General features: G+C 45.9%; 2 protein-coding genes across 2 annotated transcripts; one reads left to right on the top strand and one right to left on the bottom strand.

Moving 5' to 3' along the window:
• Positions 1 to 819: 819 nt before the first annotated feature.
• Positions 820 to 5,946, bottom strand: ninj1 (ninjurin 1). Its single transcript, XM_068742835.1, has 3 exons — positions 5,855 to 5,946; positions 1,954 to 2,191; positions 820 to 1,130 (listed from the first exon to the last, which is right to left on the bottom strand). The coding sequence occupies exons 1-3, from the start codon at positions 5,909 to 5,911 to the stop codon at positions 991 to 993; spliced, it is 435 nt and encodes a 144-aa protein (XP_068598936.1). The 5' UTR covers positions 5,912 to 5,946; the 3' UTR covers positions 820 to 990.
• A 2,268-nt stretch (positions 5,947 to 8,214) lies between these two features.
• On the top strand, positions 8,215 to 25,361 carry wnk2 (WNK lysine deficient protein kinase 2). Its single transcript, XM_068742080.1, is given in 28 exon segments — positions 8,215 to 8,874; positions 11,437 to 11,609; positions 12,105 to 12,325; positions 12,705 to 12,862; positions 13,649 to 13,737; positions 13,933 to 14,152; positions 14,450 to 14,717; positions 14,969 to 15,243; positions 15,354 to 15,546; positions 15,549 to 15,571; positions 15,997 to 16,098; positions 16,955 to 17,713; positions 18,033 to 18,082; positions 18,157 to 18,319; positions 18,405 to 18,521; positions 18,602 to 18,772; positions 18,877 to 18,919; positions 19,034 to 19,195; positions 19,312 to 20,186; positions 20,272 to 20,329; positions 20,418 to 20,482; positions 20,598 to 21,190; positions 21,266 to 21,498; positions 21,581 to 21,811; positions 21,963 to 22,061; positions 23,453 to 23,497; positions 23,597 to 23,913; positions 25,059 to 25,361. Coding segments are annotated over 28 exon segments (6,666 nt in total).
• The last annotated feature ends 2,160 nt before the right edge of the window (positions 25,362 to 27,521 follow it).

The raw sequence follows: 27,521 nt of genomic DNA, 5'->3' as shown, positions 1-27,521 counted from the left end.
TGGAAAATGCAGCTTGGTCAAACGACTCACGTAAAGCTTGTGAAAGTTAGAGGAAAAAGTACCTTTAAATGTATAAAAATCACAAAGCTATAGATTTTATATCCTCTTGTGATGCTTGTCTAGTTAAACTACACATTTATATACACATGTATGCATCTTGAAAGACTTGGTAAAATGTTTTATCATTTAATTCTACAACAAATTGTGATTAACTTTCTGAAGTTGATCAATTATTGTGTACTCATATTCTGTGTACTATTATTGTATAAAAATACCTTATGCTGAGAAGGGACTTTTATCTTTGTATCCATACTGAGAACATGACAATAAACACATTGTACCACATCAGTAGTTTTATTTATACATTTTGTTTAAAATAGTAGTCACAGTGTGTAATCCCAGAATTGTATGAAAACTTTGGTCCTTTTAAAAAGTGAATGGAGTTTAAAAAGAAGCTGAAGATTAACTACATGATTGATATAGTTCAATCCACCACACGTGTGGACATTGATATGCACCAGTTTAAACATTACAAAATAGATTGTGCATCGCACTTTAAAAAAAAATAAAAAGCATGTAAAGTCCACTTCATGACCCCGTTAATGTTTATGACTGTAAACAGAAAATATTCCTCAACGTAAAAGCTGTATAAAAGTATTTGTTTTTCCATCAGGGCCCAATCAGCCAAGATGGATTACAAATGCATGGCATGCAAGAGTTCTGGTCAACAAATTAAACTTCATCAGTAACCTGAGCGCTTATTTAAAAGGCAACTGCTGAACAAAATAAAGATGGACCATGCGTTTATCCATCGCCATGTTCAGACGAGCCGTCTGACACACACACACACACACACGTGTACGAATGCCAGCTCATTCTCAGGTGACAAGCCCTTGCTGAATTATAAAATATGCAACTCCATGTCATTTATTTATGTCAAATGAATAAATATCCCGTCTGTAGATCAGCAGGCGTGGCGAGTCATCGTCATTAGTTTGAGTTGGGCCGCTGGACGCCAAAGGCCGTGATGAAGACATTGACCACGACTATGATGAAGACGAAGGCCGTGCTGATGTTCTCCATGATATTCAGCTTGTAGTGTTTGCTTTGATCGTTCAGGTCCCACTTAACTGTCAGAAAAAGGAAACACAGAATCCGCTTTGTCAACAGAAGGAACGTCCTTTCCCAGCTAAAGAGAAACACGCACGTCCTTGACCTGATGTGGAGTGAAGTAATCACTACTGAGCACTGTGGAACAACATGAACCACCTCTGGCGCCACGGCCCGCAGGCAAATTCATAAGTAGTTATTTCTGTTAGGACTTTACATGGGAAGGGAACGTTTCTCAGACGGAGGGGAAGTTCGTGGTTTTCATGGGTCATATTCGTACTGGCAAATCTCCCGTGACGGCAGAGATGCTTCCTGCTGCTTCTAAAGCCAGCTCTCTATCACAGTAGTTCTCCCTGCGAGGGCAAGATAAGGACACAGGAGGGAAGAGACACTGTCCCTACCATGCGGGTTGCTCAGTCTGCCGCTCCTGTACAATTTAGAATGAGAAGGAACGTGCACTGAGATGTATGTGCACGAAAAAAAACGTGTGAAAAAGATTTTGAGCTTGAGCAGTGATGTGTGTCAATTTGCGACAGTGGTTGTAAACCAGTGTGTGTGGGTGGGGGGTGGGGTGCTACATCACTACGGTGCTACATCACTACTACTTCTGATGTTTATCCACCACCACTATGTCAGGCTGGTCGGCCATAGGGAAGTAGTTGCAGCGTTTTCTGTTTGCGTGTGGCCTTGGTGGTTTGGGTCAAACTTCACCACTGATACGGTCGAGTAGTGACGTCTTCTAAGTCGGAACAGAGACGGGCGGCGGAGGAAGAAAGTGAATTTCAGAGAAACACTCATGAGGGTTGCCAAATAGAAATAAGGAGACCAACTCCCCCCACATACCTATGAAGATGAGCAGCGTTCCCACCATTATCTGCAGGATGAGGGAGACGCTAATCAGAGTGACGAGGGGCACATAGAAGGAGATTGCCGTTCCTTGCTCCAGCACCACCTTCAGCTGCGAGGCGTTTGCCATCAGCAGGGCGACATCCAGCATGCTCTCTGCGGCGCTCTTCTTATTCGCGTAGTGGTTCATGTTCAGAGGTCTGTCCTGCCTCCCCGAGCGGCCCTGCAGTGAGACCTGAGCACAAACACTGACATCAGCAGGGTGCCACAGCGAGCTGCGTTGGGTTTACCTGCACTATTCCTTCAATAATGCTTCTATAGCAGCAGCTGCAATACAGCAGGGCAAGGCCACCGATCAATCGAACGATGGATCTGTTAGGTCTCACTTAACTTAAGAGTTGACTGAGTTAGAAATCTACAATTGGATCATTTCCACTTTCACTCCTGCGCATGCACACTGAGAATACACCTGCTTTCTTATCTGAAATGTGTGTGTAAATGTGCTGATTAAATATATTAGATTCAATGTGTTAGAGCTCACATAAATGTAAGCAGCTGGCAGGAAATGAACGCTTCGCCTTCTTTTGTTAAGGCGCGCTGTGGCAAGACGAGGGGAATTCTTTCTTTCTCCAAAATCTCCCACTAGGCATTTCCAATTACAGATACTTATGAGATTCAGTTTCAGTTTAAACCGTCTTTAACATCCCGAATTGTTCAATCACAATATTTCTACTGCCATGGAAGTGAAAGTCCACAATGAACTGAAACTGAAAACAGGAAGACCGGGACTTAGCAAGGTCACGGAATTGGTTTCAGTCCAAATGTCGGGAGGAGGAGGGGGGGGGGGGGGCACATAATGACCAGTGAAAGAGAGGCTGACTGGATTCTGGATCTGAAACACAAGAGATCTCTGTAGCCTCCACCCACACAGATATCCACCAAACTAGTCAAGATACTCATGAACATGTGACAAAGATCACAAAGTGCACATGCTAACAGATATTATTGAATTGGTTACACATACATCTGAAACATGTGAAACGCGTCGTGTCATGTAAAGTTAGATGTAGAATGATTTCAATGATCTTAAGGTAAAGGGTTAATCTTCAAACCACACAACAAACTGTGCCACAGAAAACCGGGGTCGTTCCTGAGACCCCTGCTCCTCTGCCCAGGAGTTTTCGGTCAGTGCTCAGGTTTCCATCCAGGTGGGGTGTCCAACAATGGCAGCCTTGAGCCCAGGTTGGATACATCAAAGGCTGAGTTTGACTCATCAGCCTGCCAGGCCTCAGAGGAAAAAGGGGCTCCGGCGATGAACCAGCAGATGAGCTGCTGCCACAGCTTCCTTTTCACTCCTACAGTGGAACCTCGGATCTCGAACAAAAAAAAATGTAGACTAAAACACCTCGGAAGGCGAACAGATTTTCGGAATTCAAACACACGAGAGGAGCCGAGGCGAACCGAAAAAACCCGGACGAAGGCGGAGTCTAGCCGAGTAGGTTAAGTTTGAACGACCTTCCGTCTGTCCCTCCCGACACCGCGGCCAAACCGGTGTGTAAATGATACAGAATGGTGTTAAATGAACTTTTATTATGCTTTTGCTTTTTGCACTATTTACACTTTTATGAGTTATCTGTTGTTTAGATACACGTAGTTGCATATTAATATAACTGTAGGCATGTAAATGGACATTTATCTGGTACGTAGGAACGGATTCATCTAGTTTACATTATGTCTTATGGGACATATAGTTTCGGTTTTCAAACAAATCGGTTTTCGAACATATATATGTTATATAACTTTTTAATCACCTCAAATTTTCCCATAAGTGGTGATTTCTGTGAAATTTCTTCCATGTTGGTTTCCTGAAAAAGGTTTCCTCTGCCTAAAATACTGACCAGACACACTGACTCCATTCTGCACCGTGTGTGTGCAGAAAAGACGCAACAGCACGGATGTCTAGAATGCTTTCAATGTTCGGTTTTAATCACCCCACAGAATAAGCACACGTTTTATTCCTGTGGGCCACATATTGCTTGTTCAGGAAGACTACCGAATTTGTGATGACGTTACTGCTGTTCACTTGATGACACATGCATTACTCATCCTTACTCATCTCATCGATTGATATGCATCAATCTTCAGATATCACTCATCTTCTGAGAGATTAAAATTACAGACAAATGAAAATTTTACAAATATATGTATTTTGTTGAGACTAAGGTGATGAAAGCAGAGACTTTGATAAGTCCCTAAAACAAAACACCCGCCTCGTTATTTTCAACAGACCTCATTTAATGAAGGTGAACCCAAAGAATGAGTTTGAAACAAACACTATCAGATGCTTCTATGCTGACTCTTGTGTTTGACACTGAAATTCAACTTGGATCCTTTTTTCAGTGGGCGCTTCCCCTATTTCCTTCATGACCAATAGAAATCTCTGGTGGGAGCGTGAGCAGGTCGACTAATACATAATGTGTACGGTTTATCAGTTGAGATAACAAGCAGGCCACCAGGAGTATGAATAAACTATATGACCACATTTCTGAGAACTCCAGCAACATTTTAAAAACGTTTTTTTCCTGTTTTACAGAAGTTATCAGATGGGTAATTCACAATGAAATGTTATGACTTCCCATTGAAGGGGAGTCATAACATGTTCAACATAAATGTTCCTTGTTTCATTACACACTGAGGTCATCGCCAGCTGCTTAAAATACCAGGTCGGGATCTGATGCAATACAAAAATGTAATGTTGAATTTCAGGTTGATTAAGCCAGAATGATCATTCTTCATTGTGACCACAATGCGATGGGCACGGTTGACCATTCGGCCAAATTCTGAGGCTGATTTGGGTCACGGTCTCTCAGCCTGCACAATGTACCTTTGATAAGATAGTAAATTAACTCAAACACACCACGGCTTCTAGCCACATTATACAAAAGGAAAAACTGTTGTGGGTTCAGTTTTTGTGAAAATATTAACGGAATACCGATGATAATAAAAGCTATTTGCAGGTCTGGTAAAGGCAAAATGTCTCGAACCCAGTGCTGGCTTTACATCAGAACGAAACTAAAATGGTATTTAAAAAGGTTACCATTAGCTCGAGAGTAATGTTACTCTACGGACGTTGTTGTTGTTGTTTTAGTATAAGAACATTAGGAAGCAGCAACATTTCAGTCTATGTTGGGTTCGGTAATTAGTCCCACATTCAGGGTGTGAATAGAAAACTATCTGCTCGTTCATTTAAACGCATCAAAGCTGCTACAATCAGACTAATGACTATTTAATATCAAAATTGAACACCAGATCATGATGCAGATTCCTGTTATCGACCACATCAACTCATCGGACGTTTGATCAGACACGACGGGATGTCTGACAGGGTGAGGAGAGAGACAGGACTGTACCCGACAGCCATCAAAAGCGTTCTGGATCCAGCCGGAACCAGAACATCATGAACGCGTCTGAGAGGATTTAACCACGACTGAGCCTGAGGTGACTGGACTGCCCTGTACCGGGATCCGGGGCTGCCCTGTACCGGGATCCGGCGCTGCCCTGTACCGGGACCCAGCGCTGCCCTGTACCGGGATCCGGCGCTGCCCTGTACCGGGATCCGGCGCTGCCCTGTACCGGGATCCGGCGCTGCCCTGTACCGGGATCCGGCGCTGCCCTGTACCGGGATCCGGCGCTGCCCTGTACCGGGACCCAGCGCTGCCCTGTACCGGGATCCGGCGCTGCCCTGTACCGGGACCCGGCGCTGCCCTGTACCGGGATCCGGCGCTGCCCTGTACCGGGACCCGGCGCTGCCCTGTACCGGGACCCGGCGCTGCCCTGTACCGGGATCCGGCGCTGCCCTGTACCGGGATCCGGTGCCGCCTTTGCGTACTGTACATACCTCCGCGTCGCCGTTTCGGTCGGCATCACCGTTCATTTCCAAGTTTTCCGATGCCATGTCGTTAATAAGCGCGCTGTGTCCAGAGTGGGTCGATCATCGGGAGAATGTTGTCCAGCCGGGGGGAGACTCGCACGGATAAGCTGCAGTGACGACACTGGGGGGCGGCTCGGGCGACCGCCCCTCCAGCAATGGGGGTGGGGGGGGCTGTCTCTCCACAGAGCCGCCGGGGCAACGAGAAGTCACCGGTACGAGAAACGAATAGCTCGCTTCTCACCTTTAAAATTAAGTCGTCATCATCGAGTGACGTCATATGTTCCACAGCTTCATTGACAGACTGCAGGGCAAACACGACTCTTTACTGCCCCCTGTGTGTTAAATATCGGTATTACATTTTGAAGATGAAACTCAGAGTTGCACTAAGCATGCTATACTAAACCGGAACTGTTTTAAGGTGTGATGGATTTCGCTGCCGTGCGCTTTAGAGGAGACGTATTATGAAAAACTCACTTTCCCCATGTTTCTACACTATTTTGGTGGTTTTGGGTCACGACCAACCCAAAAACAGCAAAATAAACCATCAAGTGAATCCTGCATAGTTTGTGTAGTTCTGTAATCACCTACTGAATCGCGTCTGGCAGAAATCTCGCCCCCTGTGATGTCATAGAGGGGGAAACGTGCACAAGGTGGGCGTGCACATGCAAGCACATTTATTGCATGCACCTGAGTCGAAAAAGTAAACTATCAAGGCAAGGAGAGTATTGACATCTTTTAATCTGTCTTACCCCAAACTATATGATTCTGGTGCATAAAACAAAGTTAAAACAAAAGATAAATGTCATAAGCCTTAAATAAGAATGCTAGTTTGAGCACCCAAACTTCCTGTATAATCATTATGCTACTCAAACTTGCAAAAATAGATACATGTATTTATTCCATGTGTTTACTTTATGTAATTAATTTAAACATCTAAAGTGATGAACATTACCCAGCATGGACTAACTTTAAATGGCATAAGCATCTGCATCACTGCAGCAGTTTGTTACCTTCTGACACTTGTCCTTGAAGCAGTTATCTAAGTGTGATATGTATTGTATTTTGAAATAGAGACACAGAACAGAGTGCTCCGTGTCATCATTGTTGCAGAAATTTATCTGGATTGTACAGATTTGTATTTTTTGGCTGTGGCATCAATCTGGGACCCGTAACATAAGGAATGTTGTGACAGTTATTAAGCTTCTATACAAAATAATCACTCTCTTTATTATGTTAACATACAGAGAGGAAAGTAAAAAAATATTGATATGATAAATGTCAATTTCTGTGCAGTGGAAGGTCAGTGAAAAGTGGCTTGGAGATGATACGTATATTTGTACTTTTTAATGAATTGCACCACACTCATTCTTGGTTTACTGTAGATTATTAACAACAATAATCTAGCAGGTTTATGTTACACAAAAACTTAGATTGAACTGAACATTAATGTGTTCTTTGAAGTAGGATTGGAAGGTTTGATGATTTGAACTCACATGGAATCATTTTGAGCACGCAGTGTTCAGATGACAAAACGCTGTCGTAAAAAGCTTAAAAAGACACCCCTCCAATGATATTATGATTCTAGAATGACACACAGTTGCTGAAAACAAAGGGAAATCACTTCATGACCTTATCAATCAATCAATCAATCAATCAATTAATCAATCAATCAATCATGTTGCATTTGCAGCCCAAATTCACAAATGGGTATTTGTTTCTGAGGGCTAAACCACTGACAGTGACGTCATCCACAGCGTCCCTTCTGCTTGCTTCCCATTGGAGGCTGAGCGCGTCACGGTGACGCGGCGGTGTGGTCCACGGAGCCGGGTACCACGGGAGGCTGAGGGAGCCGCCTAGAAGCGTGCACATTTATTGGATGCGTGTTGTTGCTAGGGGCGTGGCTTGTACAGTGAAACGCAGCAGCCTCCTCGAAACTCGAGAGAAAGACTTAAATGTGTAAGAGACGCACCGAGCGCGGAGGGGAAGCCGCGCCGCAGCATAGTCCGATAGGCGCCCCTCTCATCCTGCGTCCCGCCCCTGGAGAGTTGAACCAGCAACCCAGCGAATCTGATGTCAGCCTTCAACTTATTCTGAGTTTACCTGGAGCATCGACTACTGGATTTGGTATTTCTGGATTGGGATTAAGTGCCCTCACGCGGTGTCACGGGGCAACGCACGCGCACACGCAAGGTGGACATCTTGCGCGGATGATCTGCGTCTTAAAACCAATTCAAGTCTGAAGGCCATCCATCCTGTGGAGAGCTGCGTCACTGCACGAGGGTGCTGCAGGTAGGCAGCAGCCCCCCCCCCCCCCTCCCCCCGGGGGGATGGATGCGGCGGAGGATCCGAGGACAGATCCGCCACTGGGATCCACGTTTTCGTCCGCGCCGAATTTGGACTCGGACATTAACGCAAATGCGCGCAGGCCCGTTTACGCGAACGGGACGTGCCACAATGTCAACGTTCCGAACGGAGCCCTCCGAGGAGCGAGCGACCCCAGCGCGTACCCGTCCGCGGACTACCAGGTCACGCGTCAGAGGTTCATCCGGCGGAGTCTGTGGGTGTCCGACCCCGAGGACCAGCCGGTGGACACGCCGGATTGTGTCAGCAGCAGCCCGCTGCTCAGCGTCGACTTGCGCGCCGTCGTTGACCGGAGCCGCGCGCGCGTCCGGTACGGAACCGGCCTGGGCCTCGGGGAGACGCCGATCAAAGGAAGCCGCGTGGATCTGAAGGACAGAATCACGGACGACGAGGAGAAGAGAGGCAAAAGCGAGTCCGCGTCCAAGACGGAGGTCGCGTCCTCGGACGTCACCGGGAAAGCAGGAAGCGATGAGAACGAAGAGGAGCCCGGGATGAAGGCTGTGTCCACCTCGCCTGGGGGGCGCTTCCTCAAGTTCGACATTGAGCTGGGAAGAGGGTCCTTCAAGACCGTGTATAAAGGTCTGGACACGGACACGTGGGTCGAGGTGGCCTGGTGTGAGCTCCAGGTGGGTCCAGCACTCAGACTGATAATCATCATCATCATCATCACAACATGACAGACCTGAGAGGGGGACGAGTCCATCTGCTCAGAGACATTATTGTCCTCTATGAGCTCAGAGACATTATTGCCCAATGAGCTCAGATACATTATTGCCCTCTATGAGCTCAGAGACATTATTGTCCTCTATGAGCTCAGAGACATTATTGTCCTCTATGAGCTCAGAGACATTATTGTCCAATGAGCTCAGATACATTATTGTCCTCTATGAGATCAGAGACATTATTGTCCTCTATGAGCTCAGAGTCATTATTGTCCTCTATGAGCTCAGAGACATTATTGTCCTATATGAGCTCAGAGACATTATTGTCCTATATGAGCTCAGAGACGTTATTGTCCAATGAGCTCAGATACATTATTGTCCTCTATGAGCTTAGAGACATTATTGTCCTCTATGAGATCAGAGACATTATTGTCCTCTATGAGCTCAGAGACATTATTGTCCTCTATGAGATCAGAGACATTATTGTCCTCTATGAGCTCAGAGACATTATTGTCCAATGAGCTCAGAGACATTATTGTCCTCTATGAGCTCAGAGACATTATTGTCCTATATGAGCTCAGAGACATTATTGTCCAATGAGCTCAGAGACAGATATTGTGCTGCCAGGTGAACAGTATTGTTGTTTATAAGACTCAAACACCAGCACCATATTAGTTAGGATGTGGTACTCTACATCATGTATCAAATAGAAGTAACTCAATAAGTCATTAACGTTTTACTTTAGAAGCTGTTTCTGCCGACGCTGGTTAGATTTGAGCAGCATTCCTCATGAAGCTCTGAACCGATCGGAGCACGAGAGGTGGCTCTGGGTCCGGCTGAGGATTCTGGGACGCTTTTTGTGTGCCTCATGAAAGCATGCATCAGGCACAATGAACGCTACACACGTTTATAGCGCGTGTTTGTGTCTGAGCAGGCTCTCATGTTTCAACCACCCTGTCCCTGGAGGGCGATGAGGCCGTGTCCTTTAGAGACGCTGTGCTCTGTAGCTCAAATCAAGTGGCTGAACCTTCTGTGTGCGTGTGCGTGTGTGTGTGTGTGTGTGTGTGTGTGTAAGATTGTGCGTGAGACAGCAGAAAAAGATAAATGCTCACAAGGAAGATTTATAAATCACTTGAAGGCTGAACATCGAGAAAATCAGACCACTTGTCTTGTTACTGATGTTTCCTTGAAATCATGATCAAGTTGTTGCACACTATCGTTTGTGCCGTTTTATCATGTAGAACACTGAACAGGGATCAATGCCCTGAAGCACGCATTTGTTTCTGTGTTTCTGGGGTGTGAATCCTGCTGATGCAGCCGTCTGCAGGCAGAGAGGGGGAGGAGAGGGGGAGGAGAGGGGCAAATGGCGCTTTCAGCTAAGGAGAGCATGCAAGATGCAAATGACTTGATATGCAGCTGAACATTCAAATTTATCCCAGTGTTCTGCACCCCCCCCCCCCCCCCCCCCCACACACACACACACTCCGACACTCCATTACATATATGATATACTGCTAATGTATTTTCCTACTCACTTTTCATTCAGCAAAATCAAATGTGCTGAAGGTGCCACGCCCTGCTTCGATCTCCCCTCTGCACGGAGTCATTAATACTCCGCACTTAAACTGGAAACCACAGAGAGAGATGATGTTACCTGTGATATACTGGGCCATGTGACGAATCAGCATTATGCAGGCATCTTGATCGAACACACTGGGCTGTACTCGGTGTGGCTCAATATGGGCTCTCACTGAAATCTGATCCCCCAACATCAGTCAATAATCAATGCAAGGAGACGGGGGGTCAGTGCGTTCATTTAAAACACCAACGGCGCATCGCCGTCGTCTGAATGCTTATGTCATCACAGCTAGGGATGATCTGGAGACGATGTCACCTCCGTAGCTTTGTATCCATCATGCTGAATGTTGAGGTGCAAAAATGTGGAGGATGGTTGCTGTCAGCTGTTTTATATATTTACACAAACAGTTCAAGGAAGGCAGTGGTCAAAGTATGGATCCAACATACGCCAGATCGCTCCTGCATCCAGAGAGGTGAGATTTAAGAATGGCAAAAGGGCCGTGGAAAAGAATTTCCCACCAGTTTGGCATTATTTACGCTGAACGTGTTTCTGTTTCTTCTTTCATTCTTCAGGATAAATGTGTTTGTGTCGGCATCACATCATGAGATTAAAAAGGCTTTCCCTTCCTCTGAAAATAGCGCCAGGATTACACCAACAGTTTGTGTTTTACTGTTGAATGCATACCAGATTGAATCATATAATGCATTGTTCATGTTTACCTAATCCAAAAGGCCAGCGTTGTGTTTGCTCTAAACTACAGCTTCAGCTACAGTAAGAAAAACACTTCAAGTGATGGTGATTCATTCCCTCCTTCCTCCTACACCACCATTTTTAAATTCAGACGCATTGGCCAACTCTCCAGATTCTCCTCCAGAAGGCATTAGAAAAAAAAAATCCATCTTTGTCAAATTTCTAAATTATAATCGTCTTTCTCCATTTTCCCTTAGGAAAGGAAACTGTCCAAAGCTGAGCGGCAGAGATTCAAAGAGGAGGCAGAGATGCTGAAGGGTCTCCAGCACCCCAATATTGTGCGCTTTTATGATTTCTGGGAGTCACCGGTTAAAGGGAAGAAGTGTATCGTCCTGGTGACAGAGCTTATGACCTCAGGGACACTGAAAACGTGAGTGGGCCCATTTAAAAAGACCTTTTATCTCTTTTTGGTAACTATATGTTGCCCACCTTCGTTCATAGGTCTCCTTATCAGCCTCGTACTTGACTGTAAATCACTCATCATCAGATGCAAATATTGATCTCTCATTGGTCCCACTGAGGGTCCGTTTAGGTCCTTACAGTATAATGACCGATGGACTGTTTGAGTCAGGTGTCTCGAGTTTCATGCCATGCACCATTACAGCAACTCTAATGCTTGAGCATTAGAGCGGCCAAAATGTGAAGAGAATGAGCATCTGTGGTTTCAGAATATGTATTTTTCTTAACTAAATACAAGTTGGTTATGTAGGTCAGTTTTCTCAAAAGCAATAGAAGTTTGATCATAGAACCATCACTGATTATTTGTTTGCAGTTAATGAATATTGAACGCAGGAACAATCTTCCAGGTGGTTAATCAGGTCTCAACTGGAGCATATATCTTTTTGGTGTATTTACCATCCCACAGGTATCTGAAACGTTTTAAGGTGATGAAGCCGAAAGTCCTCAGGAGCTGGTGCAGGCAGATTCTCAAAGGCCTCCACTTCCTGCACACACGAACTCCTCCAATCATCCACAGGGACCTGAAGTGCGACAACATCTTCATCACCGGCCCGACGGGCTCCGTCAAAATTGGAGACCTGGGCCTGGCAACATTGAAGAGGGCCTCCTTTGCAAAAAGTGTTATTGGTTAGTCACCAACAAGTTTAACTAGTCTGTTTTTTTTAATTCTGTTGCCAGCTGTGTGTCTGTGCGGTGTTTGGTGTTTGGGTGGTGCCCAGGTGCTGCCTGCTGCATTAGAACCAGCAGATCTTTCCTTGAATTACATTTTTGTTTCATGGGTAATAATGAAAACAAGGGCAGCCAATGGCCTGTAATTTTATACAGCATTCCAGAGTCTGAAACATTTTTTAAATTGTAATAAATTAGTTTTACAATAAAGATATGCAATGTTTATTTCTGTAAAACGTCTATGAGGACTGATAAGTTGCAGCCCTTCGCTTCTATCTCGCTGAAACGGAATGAAGAAGAGTTGACCTGGGTTTGTTATCTTGCATTCCTTCTCCAGGGACTCCAGAGTTCATGGCCCCAGAGATGTACGAGGAGCACTATGATGAGGCTGTGGACGTCTATGCCTTTGGGATGTGTATGCTGGAGATGGCCACCTCAGAATACCCGTACTCTGAGTGCCAAAACGCTGCTCAGATCTACCGTAAAGTCACCAGTGTGAGTTCACATCTGGAGCTGTTACATGCTGCTATTTCAGCTATCTCAGGTTGAGACCAAACACATCTTTCTTTCTTTCTTTTTATTTCTGGTGAAAAGTAAATAATATATTGAGTTAATTGGCTTTAAAAAAAAAACCATAAAGTAAATCAGTTCATTTAACCTCGGGTCAAGGATCGATTCAATTCAATGTCATTGATTTCCATTTTTCAAAAGACTTGACCGATCATGCAATATTTAAAATGTCAAACCTGAAGATATTTGTTTGACTCATTGAGCCAAAAATGTAAACTGAGTCTCCTAACTTTGTCAGACCAGCAGCCAAACTCTGTTTACAAAGATACTGTTACAGAGTAATGTCAAATGCTAAATCACTGAATTAACATCTAATCCTAAATATGAGATAAGGTATATTACAGAATCTCAAACGGCCTAGACTCAGAATCATAAAGTCTGAAACTGGCCCAGCTTGTGTGTTACAGTATTTACCCGTAGTTTGCAAACATGAGCTGATATTTACCACTAAATTGACTTAACTATTCCATATGAATTTATCTTTGATTTGTAGTTAAAAATAGTCTTTCATTTCATGTTTATGTTTCATAAATAGTCCCTAAAATCATCATGTTAATCAGTTCTTTGTGGATCAGCTGAGGAAGACGAGTTTCTCAGAGCCTGTAATGTATGTATTTTGAAGACAGGCGCTTCCTCTGCCACGCAGCCCAGTGCTGCTACTCTGAGTGTCACTTGGTGGGTGGAGACGTGCTCATTCCAGTTTGTCTCCAGGGGGTGAAACCGGCCAGTTACATTAAAGTCAGTGACCCGGAAATCAAGGAAATAATTGGGGAGTGTATCTGTCACAAACGGGAAGAAAGGTAAGACGACCAGGACCTTCACCCTCTGCATCTCTTACTCATCTGTTATGTCAATGGAGAATAGAGTAGAGGGTGTCCTTGTGTTGTTTCGTGTGATGCTAACGCCACTCTTTGCCTCTGTGTGTGTGTGTGCTTCATTTGATTGCTGGTGACCTTCAGTTGGGTCATTGACGAGTGTTTGTGCATTTCCTGCAGGTACGCCATCAAGGACCTCCTAAACCATGCATTCTTTGCAGAGGACACTGGCGTGAGGGTGGAGCTTAACGAAGAGGATGACGGGAAGAAAGCATCCATTGCGCTGAAGCTGTGGGTCGAGGATCCAAAAAAGCTGAAAGGGAAGTACAAGGACACGGGCGCCATTGAGTTTACCTTTGACTTGATGAGTGAGATCCCAGAGGTCATTGCCCAGGAAATGGTAAATATAAAGGCGGTAGTTTACACCACTAACTTTATTATTTCAAGATGTAACTAAGTGAGGGGGGGAAGCATGGTGGCGCAGTGAGTAGCACTGTGACCTCACAGTGAGAAGTTTCCGGGTTTAATTCCTTTCTTTGCAGAGTTTGTATGTTTGTACTGCCATGAAAGTGCAGCTCTTCGTGGTTCAGAGGAAGAATGAAGGATAGATCACCTGATTTATTATGTTCGCTGCTGAAATATAGCCATGACGTAGCTTGTTCTGAGCTGCAGCAAACATCCTACCTTTGCCCTGCAGGTGGAATCTGGTTTCTTCCTGGACTGCGATGTGAAGATTGTTGGGAAGTCTATCCGGGACCGCGTGGCTCTTATCAAATGGAGGAGGGAACGGACTGCCCCCCCAGGAAGTGGCGAGGGAGCTGTGAAGAAGGTGCAGCAAAACCTGCTGCAGGTGCCGAGTACCGGCGTACCGCAGGCTGCTACGCTACCTTCAACAGACTACGAGGAACAGGAAGCAGGGCAGCATACCCTAATATGTAATGTGCCTGTCACCATGTCTGCCACATGTAAGAACGTTCACTTAAACATATGAGCGTCTGTATGTCAGCCTCTGTCTCTCACTTCTTCACAGGAAAAGACTAAATGTGTTAAACTTTATTTGTGATCCTAAGAGGGAAGCAGTGACTGTGGTGCTGCCCCCCCCCCCCCCCTCCCCTCCTCCCTCTGCCCTGCCCCTGTGTCCGTCCTTCCTCCAGGACATCACGGTGCCTAAACGATGGTTCATTCACCTTGTTTATTTTTTTATTTTTTTTTACAGCTGACAGTGGAGTGGGCTCCACCATGCAACCCGATGATCTACACAATCAGCCAAATGGCACCTACCAGTCTCTTCCAGAGCCCATTTCCACAACTCAGATGATCTACAGTCCTCCTGTACATCTTGACCCTGAAGTGAACCATGGGCCCAGCCAGCAACACACAGCACAGGGTCCACATGAAGACTACACACAAGCATCCATTCAATTACACTGGGGATCCTACCAGCAAACCACAAGTCACCTGCGTCCTGGGGCCCGCCACCTGCCTCAAACAGTGCGTGAATGTATTTCTTATCTCTGTTGCTAAATCCTTCATTTTGCCTTTGAGTTGTTTTCTCCAGTAACAGCATTTTCATTTTCTTTTTTGGAACGACGCCTCATCAGCGTCACGCCAGCGATCCCTTTGTATGGCATGTCAACCTGCTCTGTACTGAGTGCATGGTGTGTTGCAGGCATGGAGGCGCGTCGCTGGCTGAAATGCTATGGTGCAGGACTCGCTCTCTCAGTCCAGCCACCCGTCAGCCTCCGTCACCGGATGCGTCTCCAACAAATATCACTAAGACCTCCTCAGACGGCCTAGTCTTTTTCAGAGTCCGTCATCAGTATCTTCTTCTTCTACACAATTCATACAACTGCTCCTCTCCTTGAATTTAAACCGCCCATCAGAGCTTTGTCTAAGCCTCCTTCATCGTCCACATCCTTACTGCCGCTGCTTTACAGTTTACGGAAAATGCTCCTGCCTAATCCAAACTACGGGTTTATTTCCTGGACCATTTTTTTTTTTTATATATACATAAATCAGTTTGAAACATAACAGCAGAGCATCCCAGCACAGAACATAATGTGGTATCATGGTGTAAAATAGAGCTTCCCTTCTCAACTTTATCTTGCCTCTACATTCTCATGAAAGCCCCTTCTTTCACATTCTGCACAATTTAACCTGAAGCCTTATTTGTTGTGCATCATATCATAACATGCCTAAAACTAGGGTCAAATACGTATGATCACTGTTGCGTGTGTCCGACAGACAGTTTCTGCTGCAGTTACACCTGTGCCTATCGTGCACCCGAGTAGGCCGATGGCTGACGCTTCCATCCAGCCGCCGCTTGCCGCCCAGCAGCAGCAGCAGGTACTGTTTGCATCTGACTGTGACTGCATGCTTTGAACACGGGCTTGGCTGTCTGCTTATGTGTTAAGCTAAATACTTATGGATGCTTGTTTGTCATGGAAACTGTATATTCTAACATATATTATATATACATGTATTCATATCTATAATATACAGCGTGAATGTGGATTATTGTGTGTATGAGAGTGGCTTCTTATGTGGTTTGTGTTTCCTTCCCATTTATCTTTCTACCTTTAGTGCCATCTCCATCTACCTGCCGTCCTTCCCCAGGTGGAGCAAAACTCTGACTGCAGAATTGAGTCTAATTAATTGTGCACACCCTGCAACTCACTTTTATTGAAGTGGAGCATTTAGAGCAGAATATCTAGTTTGTATCTGTCACAAAATGTTGGATGACAGATCCAACAAGATGGCAGGACTCTGACCGATAGCTGAAGTCTGTGGTGTGTAGAGCATGAACAGGAAGGGAAACCGAACAGTTCCCTGAGGTGCCCCAGCATTACTGATCCCTCTCTTTGCCTCTATAGCCACTCTCAGCAACCCCTCTGTCCACACATCAGCACATGCCCAATACAACACTCCCTGTTCCACTTCTTACCAGTCCTCTGCAGGGCCACAGCTGCAAGGCAAACTTCTGTATCTTCCATACATCCATCCTCACTTGTCTGCCAGGTGCAATTCACGTCATACCCCCACCCTGGGCAGAAACAGCCTGTCGGGGTGAATATATATGTATATTATTGCTGGCTATAATGTGAAAATGTATGTAGGACATGAGTTTGCAGATTTTGCAGAGACAATTTGAATTGATTAATAAACAAACCCTTATATATGCTTTTTTTGTTTTTACTTACAGATACAGACTATTTCATCACAGGGGAATTTGGGAGATGTTCACAGTTTGGCTAAGGTCCACCCCGCCGTACCTGATGTTCAGACTGGTCTCTGGGGAGGTGGACTAGATGCAGAAACTGCTTCATCAGGCCTGGACGTAACTGCAGCTCCTACAGAACCAGTTCCAGCCCAAGCATCGGTCTCCGGATCAGAAGACGCCCGAGACAAAACTCAAGTCTCAGCACAAACGCCTGCTCCGGTCTCAACAGAGAACCAAACCAAAGTAGCAGCCATATCTGACACTCCAACTCCAGCCAGTTTTAAAACCCCTAATTCTGACTCTGTCCAAGTTCTAACCACACAGCAAGATTTAGCCTCAGCCCCCATTCAAGCACCGGCCTCTGGATCAGGTCCCACTTTTGAGCCACTCATAAGCTCATCTGCATGCTCAGATGCAGTTTCTGCACCAGATGAAGTCTCGGCCCCAGGATTAACATCAGTTCTCATCCCTGTTTCACTGCCAGCCTCGGTTCAGTCTGCTTCCCTAGCTCCAGCGCTGGCAGCTGCTCCAGGTCCGGCTCTCGCTCTAGCTCCAGCTCCGGTTCCAGTTTCGACTGCAGCTCCCGCTCCTGTTGCAGCTTCAGTCTTTGCCCCGACTCTGCAGCCTGCTGGCACCCAGGCAGTACTGTCAGTGTCTGACGCCGCATGCCGGGCCACGACTCAGCAAAACCTTGAGTCCGTATCTGGATCCAGCACCTATCAACAGGAGCCCTGTGCAGAGGTAGTAGCAAAACCAAAGTTTCCACATGTTCAAGACTACTGATCAATACAGATGTGGATATTCCAAACATGTATGGTAGCCCTGCATCTGGGACATCTAATTGCTTATGTGCTGAAATTACATTAAAATCAGTTTCACACCTACATGTCATCTTGAAATCCATTTATGATCCGAAGTTTATCACAAACATTTGTATTCAAAGTATTGCCTTGAAAGTCCTTTAATTATTCACTCTGTATAAATTAAAGCTTTACAAGGCGGTCATAAAAATGCCATAGCTGTTCTGAATCTGCCTGTTTCTCTTCAGGATGTGCCTCAGGATGTGCTTCAGGACAAACCAGTATCTTTACCCAGCTGTGCCTATGACAGGTTTGTCTCAGTTCTTTACTGATTCTCTGTGTGATCGAAACGTGTCACCAGCTTAACCCCCCCCTCCCATATAGTCTCAACTCTGATGCAGCATCTGGTAAGGAAACAAGTGACGGCTATGACAGCCTGGTGAGTGGAGGAAAGGGAGACGGGAAGCCCAGGAAACACCACCGTAAGTCCGCCCGCACACGTTCCCGTCAAGAAAAGAGCAACAAACCCAAGCTGAGCATGCTCAACGTGAGTTCTGGAGCCATCTGTGACAGCTGCATGTTTCTAAAAGCGCAAAGTGCTAGATTGTCAAGTGCACTTTTTACTCCAACAGGTTTGCAACACCGGTGATAAAATGGTAGAATGCCAGCTGGAGACCCACAACCACAAAATGGTGACGTTTAAATTCGACCTGGACGGAGATGCTCCAGAGGAAATTGCTACCTTCATGGTTTGTTCAACCCTTAAACGTTTTAGCTGTCGGTTCTACGTAAGACATTGTTCAACATCTTCCGAAATGCGTGCCTGCAGGTAGAGAATGGTTTTATCCTGCTGTTAGAGAAGGAAATGTTCATCGACCAGCTAAAGGACATTGTGGATAAAGCTGAGGACATGCTGCATGAAGACATGGAGGGTGAGAGGGCCTCCACGTTGAGCTGTAGTCCTCAACAAGTGCCAATTTGTGACCGACTGGTAGGAGAGGTAAGATAGGATAGTGTACCCATCGATGCAGAGAATTCAAACATCAAAACACCAGTAAATACATTGCATAATGACTTCGCTCTTATCTGTCTATGACTCCACAGAATCAACAGCCTGGAGGGCCTCAGCCAGTCTATCAGCAGAATGGTAAAACAATCTTTAAAAAATATAGCAATAAATCCCTTTGGCCGACGTCACATTCACTTGAAACAGAAAAAGAATGAATCACCGATGAGCCATTTTCTGATCTTTTGCATTCAGTTCTCCATACTGGGAAGAGATGGTTCATAATCTGCCCCGTCGAGGAGACGCCCGGATCCAGTCACGAGACCCCGCATGACGCCACAACAGCGCAGTCTCCTGGGGGTTCAGCCCCCACCCAGCCGGCCGACGGCATCACTGCAAGGCCTTCTCAGTCCAGAGGTGACTTTGATTCCGCAGCCAGTTCCATTCAGCAGACATCTTCACAGAACAGAAGGTAAACATTGAGCTTGGCTTGAAATGACTTTGTTTTTTTCCATCTTCCTGTGTTTCCTCAGAAGACGGCTCATCCTCCACGATGTCTGGTGGAAGTGGAGGTTTCACATACGATGTGTATGGATTCTGTAGTCCTCCGATATTGTCCAATACAGACCCTCTCCTTTTAGCTACCCTGTCTCCCCCTGTGTCTGCCCCGCCGACCCTTCAGTCATTGTCATCAGTGGAGCCAGTGGGCAGTTTGTTTCAACCGGGCGATCACCCAAGCCTTCCAACCAGAGCTCAAACGTTGCCCCCATCGTCCCCTCATACGTCTTTCCCAGTTGAAGAGTCACAGGGATCACCTTTGGGCTCTTTGTCTCCAATCCTTGCTGCTCAGCAACTGCCTGACATGATATGCCCAGTTTCTCTGGCTGATGAGGTGCCCTGCTGCCCGCTAGTCATGCCCCTGTCTTTGGATATGAGCGGTTTGCAGGGGGGGCCTCCTCTCACTCCTCTTCCACTCCAGGAGCCAGGCTCAGCCATAGAGCCACTGGCCATCTCATACGCCTCTTCGACAAGGAGCGACCGCCCACAGCAGCCTGTGGTGCTCCACCAGCCTTTCTCCGGCACGGGAGGAACCACCAAAGTGCCCTCAGTTCCCCAGAGCCCAGCGTCATCCCAGCATGGCGCTGGGCCTGGGGAATCGGACAACGAAGGGCGTCTGGGCCGCAGCAGCTTCGTTGACAGCACCATCAAAACACTGGATGAGAAACTAAGGAACCTGCTCTACCAGGAATATGCGCCCATGTATCCATCAGGCAGCGCTGCGGATACACCGGGATCTGGCACAGAGTACATCCAGTCCCCTCCTGGTCCGGACAGCGCCACGGGAGGCTCGGGAAACAGCACCCCAGGGCCAATGGGCGAGGGGCGCTACAGAGCAGGAGAACAGCTGGTAAGCACGGGGACATTGACCTTTCTGTTCTGCTATGACTTGTATTGGATCTTTGGTTTATTTTTCATCCTGCCTCCTGTATAAGCCTCAAATTCCTGAGCGAATGGATAGTTTGAGCACCCTGAGTGACTCGGCCGTGTGCGGTACGTACAATAGACACTCATTAGCCTCTAACAAACGTGCGATTCGCTGTTGAACTCTGAGTGTTCATCGCTCTCAAAATATTTGCAGCTTCCCTGTCAAGAAGACACTTTCCTCATTCTGCTTCCTGTTCTGGAACAAGGGGAAGATTTAAGGTAGGAAAGGGAGACTTTCCTCACATCTTAAGGGAAGCAGAATTGTCCTTCAGATCAGTTGAACAGTATTTGCTCTGATCTGATGCCTTTATTCTTTATTCTTTATATTTGGCAGGTCATTTCTGTTCCTCCTGAAGCGACCAGCAGGAGGGATGTCAAACAAAGGAGCTGGAGCAGGGCTGCCTCGCCGTTACTTCCCGTAGGATACAGTACAGACCACATTCAGACCCAGGCTCTCGCCGCCTCCACCACCATTGGCCGTTTCTCCGTGGTGATCACCGAAGACGACTTTACTCAGAGGACACGCTGCAGTCGTTATTCCGCGCCGCCTGATTTCTACCTGGACACGCCTCCTTCAATGGTCAAACGGGGCTCTGTGCCTCACGCTCTCACCCCGCCCTCTGCCCCTGTGGATGTCCCAGTCCATGCTCGTTTCCTCTCCTCAGACTCGGGGGCTGAGAGCAGCCCTGCAAAGATGGCTCCTGCCACCCCCTCGCAACACACTCGCTCTGAACGCAGAGGGAGTGACCTCATGAAGAGGGCAGTGGCCTTCCTCCGCCGCTCAGGGCGCAGCAGCAGCGTGCAGAGCTCTGATTCGCCGAGCCGGTATGGAGGCATTCACGGGTCGGCTTATGCCAGCAGCGACAATGACTCGGAGATGGAGGACTCCTCAGACATGACGAGGGAGCTGCAGAAACTCAGGGAGAAGTAAGTACAGCAAAAATGTTCAGTGGAAATATGGTGTCATTTTCTCGCAAGTGACCGCTTCCTCCATTCCCTCAGACACCTGAGAGAGATCTCTGAGCTGCAGGCCAATCAGCGGGGGGAAGTGGAGCTGCTGTATCACCGACTCGGCAAAGCCCCGCCTCCCGGCCTGGGTCTCTCACATATGGCGCCACACACCGGTCGCAGGAAGAGATCCAGCAAGCACAGACTGAAGCCTGGCAAGCTCCTCAGCCCCCTGGTTCAACAGTTTAGGAACGTCACGACCAAAAGTAATGACTCCAGCAGATCCAGCGTGTGTCAACGCTGAGTCTCCAACGCTGTATTTATTAGAGTGAAAGGAGTAAAAGCATGCTTGTATGTTTGCGTATGCAGCACCTGCAACAGGTACAGGTGAGCCCACAGCGAGCTTGCATGGCTCTCCTGCCAAAGGGCCTTTACCGACTCACGGCAGGGCGCGGTCCTGCACCAGCCACCTTCCAAGCTCCACCTCGGCACCCGTGCAGACGCAGCAGCCCTGTTCCCTCAAGGGCTCTTTGTCCTCTGATAATATTTACTCTGGTTTACATGGAGGTCGCAGCAGCACACACGCACCACCCGTTCAAGGTGAGCACACAACAGAGCTTCTGAGCCACACAACTTCACCAACTCACATTAACCTGTGAAATGACTCCATCCTTTTATACGTGTGGCTATTTCAGTGCTCACTCTTCTTACCGTGGTGTCTTCTTCCCTCTTTGATTCTACTTTTCTACAGGCTGGTCTAATATCCCTCAAACACCTGAGAGAGTGACTCATAAGTCGAGTAGCAAGCCACGAGCTAGATTTCTCAGTGGGCCTGTGTCTATGTCTATCTGTTTGTATCTCCTCTCTTCTGACATAGCTTCACTTTTTTGTCTCCATACTTTTAGTCTCCCTTCTTTAGCTCAGTGGGATCTTTCGTTCCTTCTACACAAACTGTTCTGCAGCACCGCAGGCATTTCATTTGCTTTGTATTCTTATTACTTGCCTTTATAATTTTTTTTATAGTTTTCAATGGGGTTGATAATACAATCCTAGAGGGGAAGAAGATGCCAGAGGAATGGAGGAGACATAGAGTTGTGGAAACTATAGGAGGATAAAGCTAATGAGTCAAATGATGAAGATATGGGAAAAGGTGGTTGAGGCTAGACTAAGGACAGAAGTAAGTATTTGTGAGCAGCAGTATGGCTTTATGCAGAGGAAGAGTATCACAGTTGCAGTGTTTGCATTGAGGCTAGCAATGGAGAAGTATAGGGAAGGTCAGAAGGAGCTGCATTGTGTCTTTGTAGATCTAGAGAAAGCCTATGACAGGGTGCCTAGAGAGGAACTGTGGTACTGCATGAGGAAGTCTGGAGTGGCAGAGAAGTATATCAGAGTAGTTCAGTACATGTATAACAGCAGTGGAGTGTGCAGTAGGAGTAACAGGTGAGTTTAGTGTAGAGGTGGGATGCACCAGGGATCAGCTCTGAGCCCCTTTTTTGTTTGCCATGGTGATGGATAGACTAACAGATGAGGTGAGACAGGAAGCCCCTTGGAATATGATGTTTGCAGATGAAATTGTGATCTGCAGTGAGAGCAGGTAGAGGAGAATTTAGAGAAGTGGAGGTCTGCTCTAGAAAAGAGAGGAATGAAGGTGAGCAGGAGTAAAACAGAGTTTTAGATGTGCTAATGAGAAGGTCCCAGGGGGAACAGTGGAGTTACAACGACTAGACGTAAAGAAGGGAGGACATGAGAGTGGCTGAGAGGAAGATGCAAAGGACAGGGTGAAGTGGAGAACATTGATTTACTGTGGCGACCCCTAGTGGGACAAGCCGAAAGTACAGTAGTAGTTACTCATCATTCATGTTTATTGGAGCGGTTTTATCATAATAATATTATAATAATGGGAATTTTCATGCATTTCATGTGTTTCCTAATGATGCCTTTGTCATTTATCAAACTCATAACCTCATATCCTTATATCCACCCTGCATTACGATTAGATCGTCTTGTCTCATCTTCCATGTCTTCTTTAGCCATCACTGCACCTTGATCTCTCATGCGTTGCTTGCATGTCTTGCTTCACGGGCCTGTCTGTGTGCTATTCATTTGCTAGCTTGTTTTTAGTTTGATCTTTTATTTTGTTGCAGTATTCTGCAGCTTGGTTTTGCACCACATCTTGTTTCTGAACATTAATACCAGCCAATAATTGTATATTTTGTGTAAAATATTTTGCTTGCCCTGCAGGGTCAACACTGAAGCGATTGTGTCTTGGCAAAGAGCGCGGCAGCAGTATGTAGAATTACATCGTCTTCTTACAAAATAATGTCCGTTTGAAACAATCTCAGCAAACATGGATGTCCCTGTGTGTGTTGCGGTCCGTCCTCTCAGGGTCTGGAGCTGGGCCAGGAGCTTTCAACCCGTCGCAGCAGACTCCTGCTGGGACTACAACTCCCACTCACCAGGCAAAGATAGGACTGGCCCAAGCTCAGACCAACAACAGTAACAACAAGACAGGCGCATACGCTGGTACTTCCACGAGTGCCAGTGAAAACAACCTCCCCGATGACTTGCAATGTCTGATGGACGGCTGGGCCCGAGAGGTTCTTGTGGTGACCCAAAGGCCGTTCTCTGATTCTCTGAGCATCAGCGGCCAGCAGATTAGGGATCAGGTTGTGCCTCGGACAAATGGACAACTGGCTTCAGATGTGAGTTTCATGCTAGTGATGCACCAAATTGTGTTCAACCAGCCCTTCATTCATTAAGAATAATGATTTTATGTCTATTTTAGTTTATTTAGAAGGTGAAGTTGTTCCCCAGTCAGAACACAAGAATAGACGGTGATACAAAGGTCGAAGATGCCTAAAGTTAGGCAAGATTACCAAAAAACCAAGATTCATGTGTGAGAATGTGGCCTAATTATTACAGGTGTTAATAACTGATGTCATTTTATGCAAGCACATTTTTATTTATTCATATATTTATATTAAATACATTTTTGAGTCACAATAAAAGCAGGATTAGTGGCACTCATTTATGTAGCCTACAAGTTTGACTGATTTGTCCCCTGTTGTCCCTCTTATGGCGTATGACAACGGTTGGCTCCAGTTTATTTTAAAGAGCAAAGGCCAATTGGAAAACGGTAACACACGGATGGATGGACTACTCTGATTTTATCACGCAGTTACTCAGCAGCTCAGTGAGTCAGCCAAAGACAGCCCAATCTGTCCGATCGACCTTTGATCCGGACAAAATCAATACAAACTCAAAGTGCCTTGATATTCTACGGATCATATCAGGTCGTCAACTCCGTCAACTGACTTCAGCTGAAGTAAATTCAGTAGCTGCTGGTTCAAAAATGAGATGAGAGGCAAAAGTTCTTCACGCTTTTCCCACCAGTCCCGTTGACTTTCTTCCACACAGAGATCTGCTGTGTCCTGGGGGACTGAGACAATTGACAGACTTCATTTGCTGTCATTCTGCCTGGAGACTCAGGAAAACAAACACACATGTTTAGCTTTGTTCATGCTGAGTTTGTTGGTTATACATTTTTAAATAACTATGGTTTGAGCAATGCAAATCTTCAGTGTTAAAGAAAGAGGCTTCTCTATGAGCAATGTCTCTTCATCCTTCAAATTCCACGTTAGTCACCAAACACACACGCACACACACACACACACACAGTCAATAATCATTAGTGCTCATAAATTACAGCTTAAATGTCTTTTTGCTACGGGATATCTGGATCCACTTTATACACCACATACTCAGCGTATCTACCTAAATCAACATAAACAATTGCACTGTATAAATACAACTAATGAGCTTATCATTTTGTTTTTAACCCTATTAGGTACCATCACGGACAGCTCCGGATCACGAGACCTGCTTCTTGTCCCTGTCGTGGCCTGACAGCCCCGGGTCAACCCTGATGACCAGCTCTTCCATGGCGCCCTGTTCAACTTATCCGCTACACTCTCCTGCTCCATCACGGGCCTTGTCGATACCGCTCTCTGTTAGCCAGTGGCCTGGGCTTCTTCCCCCCTTTCACTCAGGAGTCTTTGATGTCCCTGCTGCTTCCTCATCCCAGAAGACCCCCAGCCCCGTTCCAGCGCCCTCATATCAACCAGCCAACCCCGAAGCCAAGACGCTCTAATTTGAGTAGCATCGTGTCTTCCAGTTCTCTCACCAAAAACAACATTTATCCACGTGTACATACTCGGCGCCATTGTGGAGTTTTCTGATTTTCTCATTAGCATCTACAGACCTCGTGTTGCAGTACATAATAATCTTTGAGGGCAATGTAATAGTAGTAGTACATTAAAGTATGTCAACAAGCCTTTAATTAGGCTTGAAAGTTGAAACTTTTTTCATCGCTTATAAACCCATCCCATCATTCTTTGTATGTACATAATGCACTGTTTATTCATGCTGCTGCCATACAAACAGGTCATGTTTGCGTTCCTCATATATAAGCTGCTGTGTGTGTGTGTGTGTATATACTGTATGTGAGACTGTACATAGCTCCTGTGTTTGTACAGTGGACATTAGACAGCCCATAGGTGGCTGCTCTACATACATGTCTGAAGCAACACCAAATTCGCCACCATTATGCCGTGACTGTGAACACTGCTTTGCTCTCTCAGTCTAAGGATAGATTTCATTCACCTGTGATGAAATGCTTCCTGCACAATCGCCTGAATTATTCTGAAGAGATCTGAATGAACTTGAACATTAGCTGCAGGTGAAAAAAAAACCCCACCTGTGAGAGTGCCTTGAATAGCAGGGTCCGTTCGATGGAGAAAAGCATTTAGATTCAGAGCAGACTGTATATAATGTGTAAATGCTTTCGCCTTCAGAGGTAAACTACTACTATGATTTAATAATAATAATAAGATTAGAATAATGAATTTAGCAACAAGATCATTATTATCTGGTCTGTAGTTCATGCAACGCTTCCCTTTGGGGTTGCTCTACCGGCTGCGTGACTTCATTGATACTCTGAATGTGCACCGGTTGGTGTGGCGCATTACAGGAGGATGCTGGAGAGAACCTGGTGCTGACGCTGAAGGGCTCAGCCTCTGAGTGGAACTCATAACATGCCTCAACTAATGCAGTATGTAGCTTTACATTTTGATGCCTTTGTGCGGGTTTTTTTTTTTTAAAGAGAGATGATTGTGGTTAATTGTTGTGATGAATGTTGATGAAATGCCGATGTTGGGAAGCCACAGCTGTTTTGAGATGTAATTTAGGTTTTTGAAATAAGTACTGCAATACTTATTGGTTTTAACACGACTTCAACAATTTAAAGTGTAATTAAACTATGTAATACTGTTCTTCAATACACATGGGTGGCCAACAATGCTTTCAAACGAACAGTAAACAGGACTTAGCAGACGTATCCTTATTTAACCCTGAGCGTGGGTCAAACTCCAAATAATGCTAATCAGCATATTTAAATTCCAGCGTTCCTGGTTCACAGAAGATGTTACACAACATTCCTTACGGTCTGATGAGTTTGATTTCCAACAGAACTTTAGGTTTTACATTTTTGCAGTGACCTTTAAAAATTAGGTATGTTGTTTTGAGATCATCCCCAATGCAGCTTGTTTTTTATTTTCCTTCTCACAGCGGTTCCTGTCTTTAATCTCTTTAACGCTTTCAATAAAAGAGACGTATGATTGCTTTTCCTGCTAAAACTCCGGGTTTCCAAGGAACCACTTTTCCCGGCATCATCTCACGAGTCCTCTTTCACTAAAGCTGTATATGAAGACAGAGATAATAAAATCATTTTTGCTTGACATCATACAATTAGTCACGTATGTGTTTCATTAACCTTGCATTGGATCGTATTTGTCTCTGAGTATCTACTTCTATCGAAATTCAATTTAATCCTTTTGGATTTGACATGAAACGTTTATAGTGTGGTGACGGTCCTGTCCGAACACAGTTAATTCAAAAGAAGTAGTTGAATCCAGATGACTTTGTTTTTCATCCTATTACAGAACCTTCCTCTCAAATACGAGTGTGATTCCCAGCAGTGGCGGGGGAGGCAGGCAGCAGAATGTTTTATGTGTGGGTGTGTGTGTGTTTTAGTCACATCTGTAAGCATTATGTAAACATGAATGCTGTCGTCTGCTGAGGTTAAAAGGCAGTTTCAGCTGCTAAGTTGCACTCTGGTGGGCGCCATCATGGAGAGAGCTGTGGTGCAAATCACCATCTTTTGCTTTCTGCTGGCTTTGGTCACCCCACTGCCCAACAAGGTAAGACTAGAGGGGATGGGGGGGGGGGGGGGGCATCTATTGAATGTGTCTGA

The sequence above is a fragment of the Brachionichthys hirsutus genome, chromosome 8, assembly GCF_040956055.1.
Source record: "Brachionichthys hirsutus isolate HB-005 chromosome 8, CSIRO-AGI_Bhir_v1, whole genome shotgun sequence".
NCBI lineage: Eukaryota > Metazoa > Chordata > Actinopteri > Lophiiformes > Brachionichthyidae > Brachionichthys > Brachionichthys hirsutus.
The sequence above is the reverse complement of the archived record's forward strand: the minus strand, read 5'-3'. Positions and strand labels throughout refer to the sequence as shown.

What these genes read in the sequence shown, in the direction of transcription:
- ninj1 (XM_068742835.1), bottom strand. Translation starts at nt 5,911, where the DNA reads ATGGCATCGGAAAACTTGGAAATGAACGGTGATGCCGACCGAAACGGC. An exon ending in ACCGAAACGGCGACGCGGAG is followed by an intron (nt 2,192 to 5,854) that starts GTATGTACAGTA and finishes GTTTGTGCTCAG; the next exon opens with GTCTCACTGCAGGGCCGCTC. An exon ending in AACGCTGCTCATCTTCATAG is followed by an intron (nt 1,131 to 1,953) that starts GTATGTGGGGGG and finishes TTTTTCTGACAG; the next exon opens with TTAAGTGGGACCTGAACGAT.